We start from the raw sequence: 21595 nt of genomic DNA, 5'->3' as shown, positions 1-21595 counted from the left end.
CTCCTGGGGCCTCGGTGTACCCTGGGTAAACATGGGCTCCCTCTATACTACCTCACATTACAGAGATTCAGGGACTGTGAACGTTAAAGCTCTGCTGGCCTCTGGAAGACAGGGACTCCGTCTTTGTGGTTTTGTCCTCTGGCGTCCCATCGCCCTGGAACCTTCTAGAATGTGCTGCATAGGCCAAACGAGAGAGGGGCAGCCAGGGACTGGTGGGGGTCATCAGGTGGAGGCCAGGCCTGGGAACACTGCACCCAGGCAACTGTTTCCCATGAGTGCCTTTAGCGCAGAGCAAGACCTCTCAAAGCAGCTGGTCACCGAGGTGGGGGCCTTGGGCCAGGAGCTCCGGGAATGCCCAGGGCTGGCCCCGGAGGGGAGGGCATCTGGGCAAAGGGGCCCCTCAGAAGTGAGGCGTGGCCTGCAGGAAGGGCCTCCAGGCGTGGGCCACCCTGGGCACCAGGCCCAGCTGCTCGAGCTGCAGCCGCGTGGGCCTGTACATGTTGAGGTTGCTGTAGAGAGCAGGCGGCCCGTCGTGAGGCCTGGGGGAGAACGAGGCCCCCCAGGGACTGTGGTAGGGCTGAAACCTGGGGGGCGGGGCTGGGTTGGGGGCCAGGGGACTGGCAGGCCCCGAGGACGTGGCCAGACTCTGGTTCTGGGGGTTGCTGCCCGTCGAGGGGCTGCTGAAGGGGTCGGAGGCTGTGCGGTCGCTGGTGGAGCTGCTGCTGCTACTGAGGCCGCCGCGGGGAGGGCTGGGGCCGGCTCTAGGCTGCAGGGGGGCCGCCGGCCTGGGGGACTTGGGGCCCATCACAGGCTTCGAGGAGGCGTAGAGGTGGCGGAACTCCTCGTCAAACGGCTCCACTGCCTGGCCCGTGAACTTGGACAGAATGTTCCGGTGGACGTGTCCGCAGAGCCAGGTGAAGCTGCCGGAACAGAACACAGGGTGAGCGTGAGGGCGAGAGCCTGGGCCGGGCCTCAGCTGCAGACAGGAGCTGAACGGGGAGGGCTGGGCTGCAGTTTCAGGAAAATCAAACATCCCGGGGCTGGCACTGTGGTGTCGCGGGTAAAGCCACCATCTGGGATGCCGGCATCCCATAGGGGCGCCAGTATGAGTCCCAGCTGCTCCTCTGTTGATCCAGCTCCCTGCTACTGCGCCTGGGAAAGCAGTGGAAGATGGCCCAAGTGCTTGAGTCCCTGCACCTAGGAGACCTGGAAGAAGCTCTCGGCTCCTGCCTGCAGCCTGACCCAGCTCCGGCTGTTGTGGCTGTCCGAGGAGTGAGCCAGCAGACGGAAGATCTCTCTCCCCTTCTAACTGCCTTTCAAATAAATAAAATGTCTTTTTAAAACAAGTAAAAAAAAATCTTGACCCATGCGGTGAGAGGGGAGACAGCGTCACGTGTTGCCTGGGAGGAAAGGGACTGCAGGGGGAGGAGCCAGAGACCGGGCAAATGCAGTTTATGCCAGAAAGTCACCCAAGCACACCCCCCGCCCCCGCCCTCCACCGGTGGGTGCTACATGCAAACAAAATGCTTACGCCACATCTGTATCACTTAGGATTCCACAACTTAACCCAGGTCTTCCCTGTAATGTGATGGAGACCTCCCTTCATTGTCCTTTCTCCCAGTTACTGAAAGGCTGGGGACAGCATGGACACAGCTGGCAGGACCATCAGGCTACAGGTCCCCAGGAGACCTGCTCAGGAGAACCCCTGGGAGGCCAAGGAGGGCAAGCAATGGCGAAGGGGTGGTCGCAGGGGAGGGGAACTGGGTAGACAGGGGCCCACCACAGACGGGGCCTCTGCTGCCCGTCCCTGCCACTCTCCTGAGAGCAAAAGGCCTGGCCCCAGCAGTCAGGGTGGGGCCCACACCAAGCGGGGGTGATTCCAAGAACAACAACGAGGCTCTGTTTAAACCTCACCTCCCGCCCAGCAGCCACCCACACCCCCAGAGAGGTGATGGCAGTGCTGGGCACCAGCCAGGTGGTAGGAAGGAGGGAGCCAGGGTTGAGGGCCTGGGCTACAGAGCAGCTCTCCCAACCCCTGGCTTGTGTGGCCAGGCTGGATTAGGCCACGCTGCTGTGCGTGGTGCTCAGTGAAGTCCAGATTCGCCCCAGGCCCTGCTGCCCCGTGCCTGGCACACTGCCATGTCCTGCCATCATGCGCTTCTGCGCTGACACTGAAAGATCATGACTGTGGGAAGAAACACATTTTGTGTCTATCGGTTTGGGGCCCTTAAGTACACAGCATACAGGTCGTCATAATCCTTGGCTCTCCACCCGCTCCTCATTGGTCGTTCCTGGCCCATTTTCATTTATTTGGCTACTTAAAGATTTATTTATTTGAAAGGTAGAGGTAAACACATACACGTGAGGAGAGGGAGAGAGAGAGAGATCTTCCATCTGCTGCAGGTTCATGCCCAAATGCCCCAAATGGCACCAACAGCTGAAGCTGGGCAAATCTGAAGCCAGGAGCCAGAAGCTTCTTCTAGGTCTCCCACAAGGGCGACAGGGGCTCAAGCACTTGGGCCTCTTCTGCTGCTTTCCCAGGCACATTAGCAGGGAGCTGGATTGGAAGCGGAGCAACTGGGACTCGAACTGGTGCCCACATGGGATGCTGATATTGCAGGCAGTAGCTTAAAGCCAGCCCCCCACTTGGCCATTTAATTAGTTAATTTAAATGGTGTAGGAAGCACCTAAGAAGTTCCCGCCTAAAACAAATGCTAGCATCTTGCCATGCGGTCCTTCCCCGCCCGCCACCCCTAAGGATCCCTGAGCCGCAGGAAAGCAGCAGCATAAGTCCCTTGCTTTCCTTTTTCCAGAATTAAAACAATCGTTGTATGTGTTTTTGAAAGTAAAATTCTTCATCGGAGCCTTTTTTAACATACGTGGACTCTCCTGGGATTGCTTTTCATTTAGTCTCATTTAGTCTTATGTTGCCAAGATTTCGCCACACTGTTGCTTCATTTTTGATCATTGCATAATACTCAATGGCTCATTCATCATATCACATCACATCATCACCCGGCGTGGAGAGGCAGGCCGGTTGTTTCTGTGGTGAACAGCTTTGCATGTTCTCATACACGTGTCCTACCACACATGGGGAGGAGTCTCTTAGATATTCTCCTAGGTCTAGGAGTGGAGTTGCTGGGTCACACACCAGGTGCACACTCAGCCTTAGGTGAAAGTGCTGAACGCTTTCCAAAGCCGTCGCCCACCTGCAGCTCCGTCAGCGGCGCCTAACAGACCCCCTCGGTCCGCTGTGGGCTTGCTGCGCCTTCTCATCTCTGAGCTGGCTGCACGGTGCACAATGGCAGCTCCTTTCAGGCTTGCCTGCCTTCTCCTGAGCTCTGACTGCGCTGGCCAGCGTTCCAGGGCATCGGGCCGCACGGGGTAGCACCGTGGGGAGAAGTCGGCTCCGCTCTCTCACCCACTTCTCTGCTGGGCTTTTGTGAGTCCAGGAGTTCGAGGTGATTCTGGCCATCCTCTCCTGGGGAGCTCATCCTGGACGCCTGCTCCCAGTGGCAACCGCACCTCCCCCTTGTTCGGGGTGCGCCTCGGGGACTGAAGTTCTCGTTATAATCAGTTAGGCTGAGCAGTCTCAGACAGTCAATGCTTTTTGTACTTTAAGGAATGGTTGCTAATGTAGTCATCATCTGTGTTTTCTACTAAGTTTTAAAGTTGCTTGGTGATATTTAAGTCCGTTTCATGTACTGGGAGTTGATTTTTTTTTTTTTAAGGCAGAATTACAGAGTCAGAGAGAGAGAGAGAGACAGAGAGAGAGAGGTCTTCCATCCACTGGTCCCTTCCCAAATGGCTGCAATAGCAGGAACTAGGCTGATCTGAAGCCAGGAGCCAGGAGCTTCTTCCAGGTCTGACCCTCGTGGGTTTAAGGGCCCAAGGACTTGGGCCATCCTCCACTGCTTTCCCAGGCCATAGCGGAGAGCTGGATCGAAAGTGGAGCAGCAGGGACTCGAACCAGCACCCATATGGGATGCCGGCACTGCAGGCGGTAGCTCTACTCGCTATACCACAGCGCCGGGCTGGAGTTGATCTCTTAAAAACAGGAGTGAGGTAGGAACTCAGTTTTCCAGCTGGGGAACGGCTCACTTCCTGTTCCTCTCCCCACTGCTCTGCGTGCCCCGTCATGGGTGGCTCCCTTCCACCGGCCGGTGTGCCCGCCCCTCCGCCCGTGCCACGCTTGGTGACTGCAGCTTCGGGACAAGGCCTCTTCCCTGGCAGGGCAAGTCCTCCCTGCTTCTCTTGGCTCTTCATGGAGAGACGCCCTTTACCCTGGGACCTTCAATACACACAAAGCCACAGCTCGCAGACCCCCCTGCACCGCAGAGCGCCCTGGGATTTCTGCTCCAATCCATGGCGTTCTGTGAAGAATGCTGATGTCATGCGCTCCCTCCGTGCCCCATCCTGCTCCTGGAGGCAGCACAGCCACACTGCACGGCCAGAAGGTGTTGCGCTGATTTGACAAACGCCGATGGCCACACACAATGGCTCAGGCACTGCACTGACTTCACAGCAGGAACGCACTCGAAAGGAAAACACCCATGCCAGCCCATGCCTTCGCTTGTTTGCAGTCTCGCCTAGACAGGCCCACGAATGCACAATTACAAATCAGGGTGAAAGTGAGACATAGAGGACAGCAAGGCCCTGGGTGGGATCCTAGACAAGGCTCTGAGGCTGCGACCTGGAAACTGGCAGGAACGAGCCCTCCAGCACAGCGTCCAAGCAGCAGGTGCCAAGGCCCCGAGGCACGACAGACCCAGCATGGTGGAGGAGGGACAAAGATCCTGCTGAGACAGATGCCTTGGTAAGGAGGTGATTTTTTCTTTCTTTCTTTCTAGGAGCAGCATTGAAAGATGGAAGCAACTTGATCTCATTTGTAGGAGAAAGAAGCTCACAGATGGTGTTGTGGTCAGGGCGGGAAAGCCGGTTGGAAAGCTGCCTGGGTCTCATGCTATTCCTGACTGTTCCTGATGCCTGATTTTTCGCCTGTCACCCCCTGAAATCTTTCTCATCCTTCAAGTCCCAACTCCACCCAGGGCACCAACGTCTCAGATCTGCCAGGCAGCAGTGGGGGCTTCCCTTGGCTGACCCCAGGGCCCTTCCTTAGCTCGTGCTGGTCTTAGAACGCATACCCCTCCATGGTGCGGCCACGGGCCTGTGTTTGCAAGAAGAGTAAAAAGGGGTCCCCTGTGGGGGTCTGACCCCCCCAACAAGCCTTAAACACTGAAATGCACAGCCCCACGCCTCCAGCCTGGGGGCCAGAGAGCAGAGCTCTGAAGTCGGGTTGAAGGGCACGGCACACAGCCACAGGAAAGGGTTCTGCCTCCCACCGAAGAGGCTTCCGACAGCTGTCAGCCAGAGGGCGGCCGGGGCAGGCGGGCGGCCAGGCTGAGGGCTTCTCCAGCGCCTTCCCTCCGATAAACCCTGCAGGAGCGGTGGGGATAGGAAGAGCCCTCCCCTCGGAAACAGTGCTCCAGAAACAGCAAAACGAGCCACCGCTGCCGCCGCCGCCGCCTCCTGGGAGCAGCAGCTCTCTTCTAGGTCATGGGACCACCGGAAAGCAAGGTCACGGCACTTGCGACAGCAGATTGAAGCTTATCCAGCTTCATAATGCTACAAACCGGGGTGGGGGCACTTTGGCCTAGCCCTCCAGGTGCTGGCTTCCCATATCCGAGGCCCTGGGTTTGAGTCCCAGCTGCACTCCTGCCGTTGCTAACCCCGGGAGGCAGGGGTAACGGCTTCCCCACCTACATGGGAGACCCGGATTGAACTGCTGGCTCCCAGCTCTGGCTGGGCCCAGCCCTGGCCATGGAGGCCACTGGGAAGTGACCCAGTCAATGAGAGATCCCTATTTGTGTGTCTGCCTCTTCCTTTGTCAAATAAATAAAAATGAAAAAATAAATAAATAAAAGCCAAATAGACATTTCTCCAAAGAAGAAACGCAAAGGGCCAGCCAACAACCTTGGTCACAGGAAAATGCAAATTGAAACCACAAGAACACAGCATTTCAGAGCTCCCGGGGTGGGTGCCATCGAAAAGACCTGCGGTGGGGCTGGATTTGCCCAGGAGTTAAGTCGGTGCTTGGGACACTCACAGCCGGTGTCGGAGTGCCTGGTTCCAGTCCATCTCCTGCACTTATGGCCCAACCTCCTGCCAGTGTGTAACCTGAGAGGGAGAGGGTGGTGGCTCAAGTAGTCGGATTCATGCCACCCATATGGGAAATCCAGAGGGAGTTCCAGGCTCCTGACTCCAGCCGGGCCCAGACCTGACTGTTGTGGACATCTGGGGAGTGAACCAGTGGGTAGAAGATCTCTCTCTCTCTCTCTGCCTTTCAAATACAATGGAAATATTCAAATAAAAAAATTTAAAAATAGCAAGCGTTATGTAGGATCAGAGAAATTGGAACTCTCATACACTGTTGGTAATAATATAAAACAGTACAGTCACTTTCAAATAAAAATCTGGCAATTCTTCAAAAGAATTACCATTATTGGCCATCAATTCCAGTGCTAGGCATACACTCCAAAGAACTGAAATTATACCCGACCAGGGGCCAGCACTGTGGTGCAGTGGGTTAAAGCCCCGGCCTGCAGTGCCAGCATCCTTATATGGGCGCCGGTTCTGGTCCTTGCTGCTCCTCTTACAATCCAGCTCTCCGCTATGGCCTGGGAAAGCAGTGGAAGACGGCCCAAGTCCTTGGCCCTGCACCCACGTGGGAGACCTGGAAGAAGCCCCGGCCCCTTCCTTTGGAAGGGCTCAGCTCCGGCTGTTGCGGCCATCTGAGGAGTGAACCAGCAGATGGAAGGCCTCTCTCTCTCTCTCTCTCTCTCTCTCTCTCTCTCTCTCCTTCTACCTCTCTGTAACTGTCTTTCAAATAAAAAATTTTTTTAAAAAGAAGATATATCTGTCCAATAAAGTTCCATGTTGAGTAGTCAGAGCAGTATTACTCATAAAGGCAAACAAACAAACAAAAACCCAAACAGCCATCAAGTGCATGTCCATCCAGTGGTATGAACTTGGAAAACATTTTGCTAAGTGAAGAAGCCAGTCACAGCACAGCACCTATCATATGATTCCATTCACATGAAATGCCAAAAGCAGGCAAGCAGAGACAGAAAGTGCGTTAGTGGTTGCCCAGATGTGGGGTGTTGGCTGCTATGGATATGGGATTACTTCCTAGGTCATGACAACGTTTGTTTTTTTTTTTTTTTTTTTTTTTTTAATTTGACAGATACAGTTAGACAGTGAGAGAGAGAGAGACAGAGAGAAAGGTCTTCCTTGTGTTGGTTCACTCCCCAAATGGCCGCTATGGCCGGCGCTGTGCTAATCTGAAGCCAGGAGCCAGGTGCAGGTGCTTCCTCCTGGTCTCCCATGCGGGTGCAGGGCCCAAGGACTTGGGCCATCCTCCACTGCACTCCCAGGCCACAGCAGAGAGCTGGACCGGAAGAGGAGCAGCTGGGACTCGAACTGGCACCCATATGGGATGCCGGCACTGCAGGTGGAGGATTAACCAAGTGAGCCATGGCGCCAGCCCCAACGTTCTAAAATTGAATGCAGTGATGATGGCCCAACACTGTGCCTCTGCTAAGAAGAACTGAACTGCACACTTTAAGTGGGTGAATTGCCTGGTGTGTGTGCTTCAATAGATCTCACTGAATTTGTTATATGAAAATAAAAACTTTTTAAAAAATGGTAGTTTTAAAAATGACAGGGCACATGCATTCCACAAGGCAAACTGCACTACTTTATACACCAACACAGGAGATCTGAGGAGAGGAAAGGGGAAACCGAGACACCTGGAAGTACCTCTCCCCCTGGAAGTCCTCCCAGGAGGCTGCGGGGCCGGTGCTGAGTGTGGGTCCCAGCCGCTGGAGCTGGCCCGCGTCCTCACAGCCCTGGGCCTCCGGGAAGCCTGACAGGAAGTGAAGGGGGTGCTCACCTGTACGATCCAGCCAGGACCAGTCTCCAGTCCGAGATGATGAACTTCTCCTGGATCTGCCCGGCGAACTTCCGGCCCGACTTGGCACAGTACACCTCCCCTTGCACGCTCCGGACACACATGTTCTGCGGGAAGGGAAATCAAGCTGTGTGTGCAGATTTGCACGCGGGCTGCAGACCCAAGGGGCGCCGGCACCCACGGTGACAGCAGGAGGTTGGCTCTGGGGGTAAACAGGCCACAGTGGCACAGCCCTTGGGGATGGGATTAGTGTCCTTACACAAGAGACCCCAGAGAGCGCCCTCACTCCTCCGGCTGTGTGAGGTCAGCGAGAAGGCGGCCATTTCAACACGTATGTGGGCCCTCACCACACACCCCGTCTGCTGCCGCCTTGGTCTTTCTGGGGCTTCCTGCCTCCAGACTATGAGCAATAAACCTCTGTTGTTTTTAAGCCTTTCAGGCTATGGTTGTTTTTGTTTTGTTTTGTTTTTAAGATTTATTTATTTATTTGAGCAGTAGAGTTACAGGCAGAGAGAGGGAGAGACAGAGAGAAAGGTCTTCCATCTGCTGGTTCACTCCCCAAATGGCCGCAACAGCCAGGACTGGACCAGGCCAAAGCCAGGAGGCAAGGAGCTTCTTCTGGGTCTCCCACCTGGACCATCTTCCACTGCTTTCCCACGCACATTTACAGGGAGCTGGATCAGAAGTGGAGCAGCCAGGACTCGAACCAACACCCATATGGGATGCCACAATGCCAGTCCCCAGCCTATAGTATTTTTCTTTAAAGATTTATTTATTTATTTGAAAGTTGAGTTACACAGAGAGAGAGAAGGAGAGGGAGAGGGAGAGGGAGAGAGAGAGAGAGAGAGAGGTCTTCTATCTGCTGGTTCACTCCCCAATTGGCCGCAATGGCTAGAGCTGCACTGATCCAAAGCCAGGAGCCAGGAGCTTCTTCTGGGTCTCCCACGCGGGTGCAGGGGCCCAAAGACTTGGGCCATGTTCCACTGCTCTCCCAGGCCATAGCAGAGAGCTGGATCAGAAGTGGAGCAGCTGGGACTAGAACCGGTGCCCGTATGGGATGCTGGCACTGCAGGCAGCGGCTTTACCTCCTATGCCACAGCGCCGGCCTCCAGCCTATGGTATTCGACAACAGCAGCCCAAACAGGCTACAACAGTTTGCATAAGGAGCATTCTGGAAGAATTTTCACCAAGATGTAAGTAAACATGTGTTATCTCTGGTGGTGGGATAATGGCCATGTAAATGTTTCCCTTGGCTGAATTTTCTAATTTTTCTTCATTGTCCTGGCGTTCACTGGCCATGTAAAACAAGGTAGGAGGTAGAATTCCAATGAGGCTGGAAATGAAAGAAAGACAAGGCCTGATGCTAGTCAAGTCCCCGGCCAAGGCCCCTGTGGACCACAAGATGTTTGGCCATTACTCAGGGGCAAACCCAGCCTTTCCTTGTGAGTGGCCTTGGTGACAAGTCTCTGACCCTAAATTGGCCAGCGAGATGGCCCAGAGCAGCCAAAAGGGTGGCTTTGTGGAGTGGACCCTCCCCTGTCCCACAGCTCACATCACAGCCTGATTTGCGCCCTGCGTCCCCAGCAGTACCTGCTCAGGCTGACCCCTTTGGAAAGCTGGAGAAACGAGAGGGCAGGGGAGGGCAGGCGGAGGAAAACAGTCAGGAGCCCATGAACACCCAGGGGTGGCCCCGCATCTCCAGGAGGGGCAACCCCGTGCCAGCCCCTCCGTATCTCCAGGAGGTGGAGGGAGGAGGGACACAGCCCATCGCGCTGTGGCGAGCACAGGACAGGACCGTCAGCTGTGGCTGGTCGTGGCCATGATGACAAGGCCAGCCGGCCCTGACTCCCTGGACCCTTCACTGGCCACACGCTGAGGAGTTGGGACACAGTGAGGGCAAGCAGAGGTCCTGAGACACCGTGAGCTCAGCTGCACGCAGCAGCAAGCGCAGGGGTGAGAGACAGGGGCTTCACCCTCGGCCAGGAGGCTCTCCCAGAGGCCGAGCTGCTGGAGCCCGAGTCCCCACGGAACCCCGTGTACCCCCTCCCCCCGCCACAGCTGTTTAGCTGGACCTACTCATGAAAACCAGGGGCTTTTACGCTTGCCCTTGACTTCGCTGCTCCTCAGAGCCGGTGACAAAATGAACCCTCATCTCTGGGTCTCTTCTTCCTGCCAGGAGAGGGGTGTGAGGCAGGGGTGGGGGCTAGGCCAGGGTGATTAACTTCCTGTTGGGGCCAGGGCGTTCTCCGCGGTATGCACCAGGCCCTGTGGGTTGCCCCTGCCCTGTGAGTACTTCCGCTTCCCCAGCTGAGAGGCCAACACGGCTGGGACACCGCTCACACACACCCTGCATCCAAGGCAAGGTCACTGGGTCGCGGGCGGAAGTAGGGAAAAGCTCTTCCAGGTCAGATGCTAAAACTCCCCACAGGATCCTGTCTCCCTGTCGCTGCTTTTTGGAAGCCACGAGCTCCTGTGGCAGAGCCCAAGACGGGAGAGGGCCGTGCGACCTGAACAGGGTTTTGCGCGTGAACCGGCGTTGGCTCCCGCGGCCCCGCCGACCCTGCGTGCTCTGCCCGACACCAAGCACCCAGAGAGGCCGCCCACGGGGCCCTACCTTGAGGTGGCCATCAGAGATCTGCACCTTGTCACACATCTCCTGGAACAGCGCCACGCCCCCCTGGTCCAGGAGCACACAGACGAACACCCTGCGCTTGAGGGCCGCCTCTAGAAGGTCACAGAAGATCTCCACGTCGGTGAAGACATCCATCAGGATGGCCAGCACCTGACAAGGCAGACAGCGTGGTCACGGAGGAGTCAGGGCCAGGTGCCAGCCCAGGGGCCCGCGAGGCCGGTTCCCACTGCTGCTCTGTCCCCAGCAAAGGGGGGAGGCAGCAGTGTTCCTGCCGCCGGGCGCCCTCGCCTCCTGGGGGCCAGCAGCTCCCCAGTCCGGCTCGAAGGAATCGCTTCTACCTGGCAGTCCACGTGGTTTGAATGCGATGACTGCCTTCCTCTGATTGGGCAAGGGGAGGGCACATGACCAAGGCCAGACCAATGAAAACGCCGCAGCTCCTGCTGGCCGCAGAGATTGGTCCGCGGGTGGTCACATGATCTAAGTTATTCTAATGAGAAAGACCTGGGCCCCAGCGGGAGAGGAGGCGGTGTTACTGCCAGGTTGCGGTTTTTGGTAGATTATGAACGACACCTGCTGGCCTCTAGCGTCTACAACATGGGGAGAGGGGGCCAGGAGGTGGAGGAGACCCCGCGGCATCATTGGAGCATGGGGGTCCAGTCATGCCTGAAGCCAGTTCTGCCCCTGACTTTTCCACGTGGGTATCAATAAATGTCCGTCCTCTTCCTCTTAAGCTTGTGTGGGTTTATTTTCTGTCATTTCTTTCAATTAAGAATCTGTCCTAGTTTTTAATCTGTAATACATCGGTAAGCAGGCTATTAGGCAGCCACTGAAAACAATAGGCATCATGGGAGGGTGGGCATTTGGCCTAGTGGTTACGGTGCTGGTTAAGATCCCGCATCAGAGCGCGTAGCTTTAGTGCCCACTTCCGGCTTCTGACTCAGCTTCCGCGAATGCACACCCTGGGAGGCAGCAGTGATGACTCAAGCCCTTGGGTCCCCGTCACTCACCTGGGAGCCCTGGATTGAGGCCTCTGCTCCTGGCTTTGGCCTGCCCAGCCCTAGACGTTGAGCCAGGGATGGGAGCTCTCTCTGCCTCTTCCCTTGTCTGATTGCCAATCAATCAATAACATAATTGCTACGGTTAGGCAGAAGGTAGAAGACACAGTGAAATGTTTCTGGTCTGAAGTCAAATCTGCTGTGTAAGCACTTGATAAATGTGTGTTAAGAGTTAGTGAAGTAGGGGCTGGTGCTGTGGCACAGCCGGTTAAAGCCCTGGCCTGAAGCGCCGGGATCCCACATGGGTGCCGGTTCTAGTCCCGGCTGCTCCTCTTCCGATCCAGCTCTCTGCTAATGCACCCAGGAAAGCAGTGGAAGGCGGTGCAACCCTACACCCATGTGGGAGACCCAGAAGAAGCTCCTGGCTCTGGCTCTGGCCTGGCCCAGCCCCGGCTGTTGCAGCCATTTGGGAAGTGAACCAGCGGATAAAAGAGCTCTCTCTTTCTCTCTCTTGCTCCCTTCCTTTATTTCTGCCTTTTAGATAAATAAATAAATCTTTGGGGGGAAAAAAGTTCATCTTCTCATAAAAAGTAGAATTAATGAAGTGAAAAAAGAGAACAGGACACCAACTGGTAGTGTGTCCACTACAATTGCAAGTGAGCAAGTCTATGATCACAGAGCGATAAGCCCAAGCCCAAACCTGCAGTCCCGTTAGAATCGGGAAAATGGCGACGGTTTCCCTCCCCTCCCCCACTCCCCGGTAACAATAATGCTCTGCCATCCTTTAATGACTGCATCGCATTTTTTAAGCCAGCAACATCTGGCTTAAAAGGGCAAGGAGGGTCCCTCACGGGGGGTCTGCAGGGGTGGGGACCTGCTGGGGAATGGCTTGCCCTGGGCAGAAGTCAGAACAGGCATTCAAATAACCAGCCTAGGATCGGTTAGAACCGCGTCCCTGCTGGCTCCTGATTAAGCATCTGGACGCGGTTAAGCTGAGGCCCTCCCTCTGCACCGAAAGATGCCTGCCTCCTCGTGCAAGGAATTGACCAAAGAGGCAATTGCCTTGGCTCAGTAAGTCCTTCAGCTTTTCCTGAGACAGGGTTAGGATCGGATGGACAGAGAGGGGGGCAGGTTTGGGATAAGACCCCGCCTCCTGATTGAGGGATGCTGGGACTACAGGCTCAGGATGTCTGCCTCTTTCGGGACTGGCTCCCGGCTGGATGTAGCGGAGGTGTGTGCCTGGGTGGGGCCATCCATCCCCAGTCCCCTGTAAGCTGAGCTGCCTTCGAGGGCATGGTGGGTCAAACAGTGGTCCCCAAAGGTAGGTCCACAAGCTAACTATCAGGACCTGTGAACGTGACCTTATCCAGAGAAAGGGTCTTCGCAGCTGGCTAACTAAAGGATTTCAAGATGAGATCTTGCTGGGCTCCTAGGGGAGCCCTAAATCCAACCCCAAGGGTCCTCACAAGGACACCAGAAGACACGCAGAGAAGAGGAGGAGGCTGTGTGAGGGCAGAGGCAGAGCCGGCAGTGCTGCAGCCACAAGCCAGGAGCCGCCTGGAGCCGCCAGAAGCGGGGCCGGACAAAGAAAGCCCCTCTGCTCCCGCACAGCCCAGCTCTCAGACCCCTGATCTCAGGCCCCTGTCTCCAGAACCAGGAAGGAATCCACGTCTGGGATTTTAAGCCACCAAACGTGCAGCAGGTTGGTGCGGTGGCCTCAGGAAGCCAGTCCCCGTGAGGCAGGGGAAAGGGCTCTGAGAGGGGTTCCGGCACGTTGGCTCCAGGCTGGTGCAGCTGGAAGCCGCTGAGTGCCCTTGGACAAGTCGCTTAGCCTCTCTGGACCTCAGGGTCTGCATCGACAAAAGACAGCACACACGTACAGCCTCAGGGGTCATGCAAGACAGGGTTCCTCCTCTGTGCGGATGCTGTAACTAGGCCGGCGCTATGGTGTAGCAGGTGAGGCTGCTGCCTGTAGTCCCGGCATCCCATATGGGCACCGGTTCTAGTCCCAGCTGCTCCACTTCCGATCCAGCTCTCTGCTATGGCCTGGGAAAGCAGTAGAAGATGGCCCAAGTGCTTGGGCCCCTGCACCCACGTGGGAGACCTGGAAGAAGCTCCTGGCTCCTGGCTTCAGATCAGCGCAGCTCCAGCCATTGTGGCCATCTGGGGAATGAATCAATCTCTCTCTCTCTCTCTCTCTCTCTCTCTCTGCCTCTGCCTTTCAAATAAATAAATCTTAAAAAAAAAAAAAAAGAGTACAGATGGCTCCTTAACATGTACAGACAGCGGGACTGTCGCTTTGACACGCACCGCTCATGAGAACGCGTGGGCGGCGTGAGAAGGAGGCGAGGCTTACACACGGCGCCGGCTGCCGGAGGCCCACAGAGGACCGGGTACGGATTCTCCTCCCTTCCACAAGCTTGATGCCAGCAACACTCGGGCATCCCTCTCAGCCTTCCCCATGCTTTCCCTGGAGCAATGCGTGGAGACGCGGCGCTTCCACCTGCCAGGAGATGCGAGTTCCTCAGGGCCTGGGATTCTACTGCTTTTGGAGCATCTTTTACAGCAATCTTTTAAAAAAATTATTTTGCATTTATTTGAGATGGAGAGAGAGAGAAAGAGAGAGAGAAAAATTCCACCCACTAAATGCACGCAAGGGCTGAGACCAGGAGCTAAGAATTCCACCCGGGTCTCCCAACATGGGAGGAAGGACCCCAGGTACTTGGGCCACCAGCTGCTGCCTCCCAGGACGCGCACCAGCGGGAAGCTGAGACTCGCGCTCAGGCACTCGGCCACGCGAGGGGCATCCCGACAGGCATCTTAACAGGTGCACCAACACCTCCCCTCCTTCCTCCTGACTCGCCGTTTCTGCTGAGAGCGGACCCTGCTCCCCAGAGCACTGTGCAGAGGGGCTCCTTCCGCCCTCTCCTAACCTGCCCCCCCTCCCCAGTGCCTCTTCTGTTCTCCAGCTCCCTGACAGCAGCCTGTGGCTGGGGATCCGGCTCATCCCCCCCCCCCACCCCGCTACCCCCATCGCGCCCGCCCACACAACATCCATGGGAGCAGACCATCCCTGAGTCCCCGGCCTGTGTGCGTGTGTGTGCGTGTGCGTGTGTGTTTGTGTGTGTGCGTGTGTGCGTGTGCACCCGGAGGATATCACAAACTCTGCCTGCAGGTGCCTTGCAGGAGCACAAATGGCTGAATTGTCTTTGGGGGCCCAAGACGATAGAGAATGGTGGGGACTGCGGCAACCCGAAGAGGTGGCTACCACTCCGCTGCAGCAGAGCCAGGCCTTCCTACCCGCCAAGAGCAACTGGAAATGCCTGCTCTTCAGTGACATCCTCAGATTTCTAAGTGTCGTCCTAGAGGCATAACAAGCCGTGTTGGTGGGAAGGACCTCACGGGGCTCAGGGCCATGGGGGTGGAGGGGAGAGAAAGCAGAGGTGAGGAGTAGAGGAAGGCCAGCGGCTCGGCCCCTGGACGGGTCTCACAGCCCTAGCCTGGCTCCTTTCCTGCTGTCTCACTCAGCCTTCCAGCTCAGCTGCGGGTGAGAATTGCCTCAACAGCCCTGAGTCCCACTCCTGGGGGAGCTCTGAGCTTCACCCTTGGGAACAGGAGGGGACCCCGGTCCAGGGTGGGGCTGACACCTGAGAGGTGGGGTAGGGGGGACTTGCTGGTGTGGCCGCCCCAGACCCCACGAGCTCCTGGCTGACTGCCTGGGCCATCGCTAGCTAATGCCACCCCGTCACCCAAACATGAGACACCGCACCCAAGCAGCCCGGCCACACCAGCAGCAGCCTGCAGCCTGCGTCCGCCTCCATGTAACTTTCCCCAGCACTCCCTCCTCTCCTGCCACGCGCAGCCTCTCTGCCCTCGGTGGGCTTTTTCTGGAACCTTAAATACTGACCTCGGGAGGAGACTCACTCGTGAGACTGGGACCCTAGCCGAAAAGGAGCTAAAGCCTCAAGTCGCTTTTTAAGAGTTAAAAAAAAAAGTAGCAGAATAAATAATTGTAGCGACAAAAAGAAACAAAATCACTCTTTTGTGATGCTGAATCTGACCACGTGACAGGTGACGAATTTCTCTCCGGGGCGTCCCCTCTCGCCCCTGCGCCTGTCCAGCTGTGGATGTCCCCAGCCCTGTGTCACCGATGCTCATTTTGTGCCCCTGGAGAATGAAACCCAGAGCGTGCGTCCCTCCCCGCCCATCCCCCAGTTGACAGAGGGGGCCGCTGAGGGCCTGAGGGTCAGGGACACTGAGAGAACTCGGGACTCGGCCTGCAGGGGGCCTGCAATGTTCCAGCCAAGCCCTGGTCTCCAAGGACTGTTCCTTCTTCTGAAGTCACTTATGAGGATTTACATCCTCTGGGGACAGGGACACTGTCACTCCCTCTTTTGCTGGTGGGGTCTAGGCACCTGAGAGGAAAAGGGGTGAGGTGTGCCCCCAGGAAGCTACCCCGTCATTTGCAAGCACAGAGGTGGGCAGGTGCCCGCCTGGGCAATTCCACGACAGCTCCCCAAGGCACACGCGGGCTTGCTGGGGCCCGAGGCAGGAGGGGGCGTTGCTGGGGTAACACGCAGGGAAGGTGAGCTGGAACAGCCCTTGCAAAGGCCTGGAGGCAGAGCGTGGTGGGTTCGAGCAGCTGTGGGCACTTGGATGGCGTGGGAAGAGTGCGCAGGCAGCAGGAGGGACTGGGAGCTGAGCTAAGGGCTTTGCTCTTTGTGCTGTGGGCAGCTGGGGGCGGCTGAAGACTCTGAGTGGGCTCTGAGCAGGGACTTGTGGCAGAGACAAGAAGCTGGGCAGCATGGACCCAGGGCGTCCGGGGGACAAGATGGGAGAGGAGGGCCAGGCGGGAAGCGGCGGCAGAGATCCAGTGGTGGGTGGGTGGTCTGGACCCAGGCCACGACACACAGGGTCAGGAGGTGAGCGTTCCAAGGGGAGACTGAGAACGAGGCCTTCACCTCCATCCCACGCCCCCCTCTCCTGAACGGCAGCCCTGGGAGCAGCACGCACCCCTCCTCCTGCCCTCCCAGCCCCGTCCCTCCTGCCCGCGACTACCTGGCTGCTCCGGGCGATGCAGCGGCGAACCAGGTCTCGCAGGTTGTTGTGCTTGTCCGTCTGGAAGTACACGGTGGCGCTGGACTTCTCCTGCAGGTAGGGCTTCTCGGCCGAGGCCCACGTGTGCAGCAGGGCTGGCTCGCTGCTCTCTGAGGCCACGGGGAAGTAGGTGTCTGACGGCAGCGAGCAGGAGTCCAGGCCCCTGGGACCTGCCTCAGCCCCTCCTGCAGGATCGGGGGCACAGGGGGGCTCCTTGGCCTGGGCCTGGATGTACTGGGTCTCCACCGAGGACAAGAAGTCCACCTCGCCTTCCTGGCTCAGCACCCGCCAGTAAGCCTCGGGTCCCCCGTCCAAGAGGGCATCTGTAGCCAGCCGGGCACTCTCATTGTCGCTGAAGTCGGCCCTGGCTGGCCGGACCCACTGGCTCTTGGCATCTTCCAGACGCTTCCGGATCTTGCCCACGTGCCGTGACCGGCTCATGCTGCCCAGTCCCAGGGAGGCTGACCCTGACGAAGGGACCACACCACGTATCAGGCCAGCCCTCCTGGGAGGCTGCCTGGAGGTGGTGTGTGGGCCTCCTGCCACCCTCCAGCCAGCACCCAGAGAAGCAACTCACTGTGCGGAACAACGAACAACGCAGCTCAGGATCCAGGGCAGGGCTTATCTCAGCGGGACACCTCCCTGCCCGCAGGCTGGAGGCTGGCCCAGTCCCCGCCTTGGCACTGCCGGCCTGGGTTATTCCCTCCCTACCAGCTGGAGCCGGCTCTTCCGCTCCCCTGGTTGCACAACTCCCCTGGAGCTCGCAGCCCTGGGGCCCCAGGTACAAGCACGGAGCCTCCCCAGGCACCATCAGCCAGGCCATGGTTGGGCCCTGGGAGGGCTGCCAGCTCCTCTGCTCGCCTCCTGCACTTCTCAGCTCTGGCGCTAGGTGGCGCCTGAGGGAGAGGGGAGCTGGGTCCAGGCTCGGAGCAACTGTTCACCCTCTCCCGGTGACACCCCAGGGGCCCTGCCTGTCCCATGAACGTGCTCGTCTCCCCTCAGCATTCTGTGTTGTCTGTCATTGTCATGTTGGCAGATTCTGCAAAGTGCTTCCGGTTCTCGGGCTGACGCTGAGCTGTTGGGCTGAAGCGGAGGCTGCTTGGAGCTGTGGCTCCAGAAAGATCTGAGGCCGGGTCCTGGCTCCTGGACCCCTCTCGTGCTGGACGGGCGGGGTGGCGTCTGTGTCGGAAGCTGATGAACTCTAAAGGAGTGACCGCGTTTTCTTTCCGGGTCAGATCACACCACGGCCTGACTGTGGAAGGGAAGATCTGGGTCCTGAGTGTCTTCCACGGGGCTGTGCTGGAAGCAGGCCCGCAGGCTGGGGTTGGAGCACAGAGCTCACTGGCAGGAGATTCTGAGCTGCACTGAGCAGCACGTAGGGCAGACACAGGAAGGGGAGGGAGCCGGCTCGGGGTAAGTCAACGAGCAGGTCCCCTCTGCGGACGGGTGTGGGGACACCAGGGCCCAGCCCAGCAGGACCCTCTGGGTGACGGAATACAATACAGCCCAGAGTTTTCCTCCATAGAGGAGTTTATCCACCCATACTTATTCATCATGGACCGGGATGCCCCGGGGGGCCATGTTAAATCCCAGCACTGGCCCCTGCCCTGTGTGTTCTGGGGAAAGCCCCCGGCAGGATGTCCCAGAAGGGGTGAGATGCAAGGTGAGATGCATCTCTGTGAACAGAGCCCCCAGGACACCTGCGGAGGAGCCGCCAGGATGCTGGGGTGGGTGGGCTGCCCAGAGCCATCCCCAGCCAGAGCCCAGGTCTCCTGGGCTCTCCCAGGAGAGGAGCTGCAGGCGCCTGGAAGCCAGCCGCGCCCCGCGTGGCCCCGTTCAGTGGCACCCAGTATGTTTTGAACTGCATGCAAAGAGGAAGGGAGTGATTTAAAAGGAATTCCTTCTCCTTTTTTGAAAGACAGTGAAGAGATGCAGTTCACAGTCCTGGGCCACCCTCCCCTCCATTTCCTCCTGATCATCCCCGGAGCCCAGAGGGTACAGACTAGTCAACCCCCTCTGTCCACTGCCTCCTACGCTCCAGGCCTGCTCCCATCTGTCTTCCACCATCTCTCTCTCTCTTTAAGATTTATTTATTTATTTATTTTATTTAAAAGGCAGAGTTACAGAGAGAGAGAGAGAGAGAGAGAGAGAGAGAGAGAGAGAGATCGAGATCTTCCATTCGCTGTTTCACTACCCAAATGACTGCAAGGCCAGGGCTGGATCAGACTGAAGCCAGGAGCCAGGAGCTTCATCCAGGTCTCCCACATGGGTGGCAGGGACCCATCTTCCACTGCTTTCCCAGGCTCATTAGCAGGGAGCTGGATCAGAAGTGGAGCAGCTGGGACTTGAACTGGCACCCATATGGGATGCTGCAGCTGCAGGCAGAGGCTTAGCCTACTATGCTGGAGCACCGGCCCCTTCCACCACCTCTTGCTCATGGAGATTGACACGAGCTCTGCCCCACATCCTCTGATTCTGTACACATTTGTCCAGGCCCCAGTCTAGTGAGATGGGCTGGGGAGGGGGTAATAACCCGTAGCAATTGCTTTGCTTCACCCCATGATTCTTTTTTTTTTTTTTTTTTTTTTGACAGGGAGAGTGGACAGTGAGAGAGAGAGACAGAGAGAAAGGTCTTCCTTTGCCGTTGGTTCACCCTCCAATGGCCGCCGCAGCCAGCGCGCTGCGGCCGGCGCACCGCGCTGATCCGATGGCAGGAGTCAGGTGCTTCTCCTGGTCTCCCATGGGGTGCAGGGCCCAAGCACTTGGGCCATCCTCCACTGCACTCCCGGGCCACAGCAGAGAGCTGGCCTGGAAGAGGAGCAACCGGGACAGAATCCGGCGCCCCAACCGGGACTAGAACCCAGTGTGCCGGCGCCGCTGGCGGAGGATTAGCCTATTGAGCCGCAGCGCCGGCCTTCACCCCATGATTCTTAAGCCATCCTTGACTCCCCAGTGCCTGCCAAAGTAAGTACTGAGTCCCAAGCCCAGCACTGGGACCCTGCACATTCCACCCTGGACATTCCAGCCTGGCTCTGTACGCAGCCGGCACTGCGTGCTCCCTGCACGGCGGCCATCTGACTGGGTGGGAGGGAGGGGACTTCAGGTCTCATTTCACAGGACAGGAAACGAGGCTCAGGCAGGTGGAGCAGCTTGCTCCAGATGGCACAGCTGGTGACTGGCAGAGCTCAGGCCCTGGCACTTCCCCTGTGCTAGGCTCCACGCTACCCCTCCCGTCTCCACTCGCAGAGTGGATCAGGTCCTCTGATCCCACAGAGTGGCTCCCAGAGACCCCAGGGATTCCAGCGGTGCCCTTCAGAACAGTCGGCACATCTATCCTCCCAGCCCTGCACTCCTGCAGACATTACTAGTTGATGACAGAACTCTTTCCTCAGGAGCTGGAAATTACCCCCTCAGGGCTCTTTCTAGGGATTTGAAGAGAAGTGATCTCCTGGAAGCAATCTGGAAGGAAACCCTTGGGTTTGCTGATGAGAAGATTGTGACCCAGGACGGGGAGTGATTGTTCCCAGTCACCCAGCTGGGCAGTGCATGAGTCCCTGCCTCCCCTTTCCTGGCAGCATCATCTTCCCGGCTGGGCTGCTGGCCCAGGAAGGCTGGGGCTGTTGAGAGACACATGCACACACTGAGGATGGGTGTCAGAGAGCCCCCGGCTACAGCACCTGTTGCTGGCTGGGACTTCGTGTCCCTTTCTCCTCCCTGTGGCCTCTAAGGTGTGTGTGTGTCTCCCTCTCGCGAGGTCACCAGTAACGGGGGACAATGAGAGGCCAGGTGCTGAGGCTTCCTGACAAGGCTGTTTCCCAAGGGCCATGGTTCTCCTGTGGGGGCCGTACTGGGGGGACTTCAGCCAGGGCCAGTGAAGTTTCTGGATGTTGCCAGCTGGCATTGGTGGGGCCAGGCCGGGGAGGCTGCTGCACCCTGCCACACACAGGACAATTGCCAGGAGAGAGCTGTCTCATTGGTGGTGCCGAGCCTGCTGGCCCAGAGCCAGCCCTGGAGGGTGACTGACCCAGTCCCGGGGTGACTGACAGGGGGTGGGTACAGTACCCCCTGCCATTGCTCCGTCGTTTGCTCAGCAGGAAGTCACAATTTGTTCAAAGCTTTCCCAGCATGCAAGGTGTCTTCTAACCCCCCTCTGCTAGGGAGCTTTCCCGGCCACCCCCGGGGCAGCTGCCCCTGCTCATTATGTGAGCTGCAAAGTGCTCCCAGAACGTGTCCCGCTCAGTCTTTTGCTAGTGATGGGGTCCTGCCTCGTCTCCCCTGCTTCTGATCCCTTGAGGGCAAGGATGACGTGCTTACCTGGACTTGCAGGGACAGACTGTGCCGGGCTGATGTAGGCAACCTGAGGACCTCACTGAACTCCATGTGTGTCGTCCCTGGAACAGCAGCTAACAGGGAGGGCGTCCCGAGTGTTCTAGGTGCTTTACGTGTGCTGTGTTAGCTCATTTAGCAGCAAGATCTAAGGGAGAGGGCTTGGGTGCTCGGTGCTCATCCCTGTTTCTCTGCTCGGCTCCTGCACCAAGGAGGGGGTCCAGGTTTCTCCCGAGCGTGTGGCTCAGCCGCTGGCACCCGACGTGTGCAAGTTCATGTCCTGCCTTCCTGTGGCTTGGTGTTACTCAGAGCATATTTTCTGCATCATTAGAAATGTGCGCGCTTCCCCTCTCCACCCGCCGCTCCCTTCCCTTCTGGAACAATGCAGAGCTTCAGCTGCTGGGTGAGTCAGAGCAAGGTGAGCAGCCGGGGTGTCAGAGCCCAGGGCGTGCGCAGGTGCTGAGCGGGCCTGGTGTGTGTGTGTGGGGGGCTGTCCTCCCAGGGGGCACTCAGAACCAAGGCAGGGCATCTGAGCCCAGGGGGTGCGCAGGTGCTGAGTGGGCCTGGTGTGTGTGT

At 57.7% G+C, this 21595-nt stretch overlaps 1 protein-coding gene across 1 annotated transcript; it reads right to left on the bottom strand.

Annotated features, from left to right (window-relative positions):
- Positions 1-255: 255 nt before the first annotated feature.
- FAM83A (family with sequence similarity 83 member A) lies at positions 256-17278 on the bottom strand. Its single transcript, XM_002710759.5, has 4 exons — positions 16655-17278; positions 10584-10751; positions 7952-8076; positions 256-920 (listed from the first exon to the last, which is right to left on the bottom strand). Exons 1-4 carry the CDS (start codon positions 17132-17134, stop codon positions 401-403), a joined length of 1293 nt encoding a protein of 430 aa, XP_002710805.2. The 5' UTR covers positions 17135-17278; the 3' UTR covers positions 256-400.
- Between the last annotated feature and the right edge of the window lie 4317 nt (positions 17279-21595).

Source organism: Oryctolagus cuniculus, chromosome 6 (genome assembly GCF_964237555.1).
Source record: "Oryctolagus cuniculus chromosome 6, mOryCun1.1, whole genome shotgun sequence".
NCBI lineage: Eukaryota > Metazoa > Chordata > Mammalia > Lagomorpha > Leporidae > Oryctolagus > Oryctolagus cuniculus.
The sequence above is the reverse complement of the archived record's forward strand: the minus strand, read 5'-3'. Positions and strand labels throughout refer to the sequence as shown.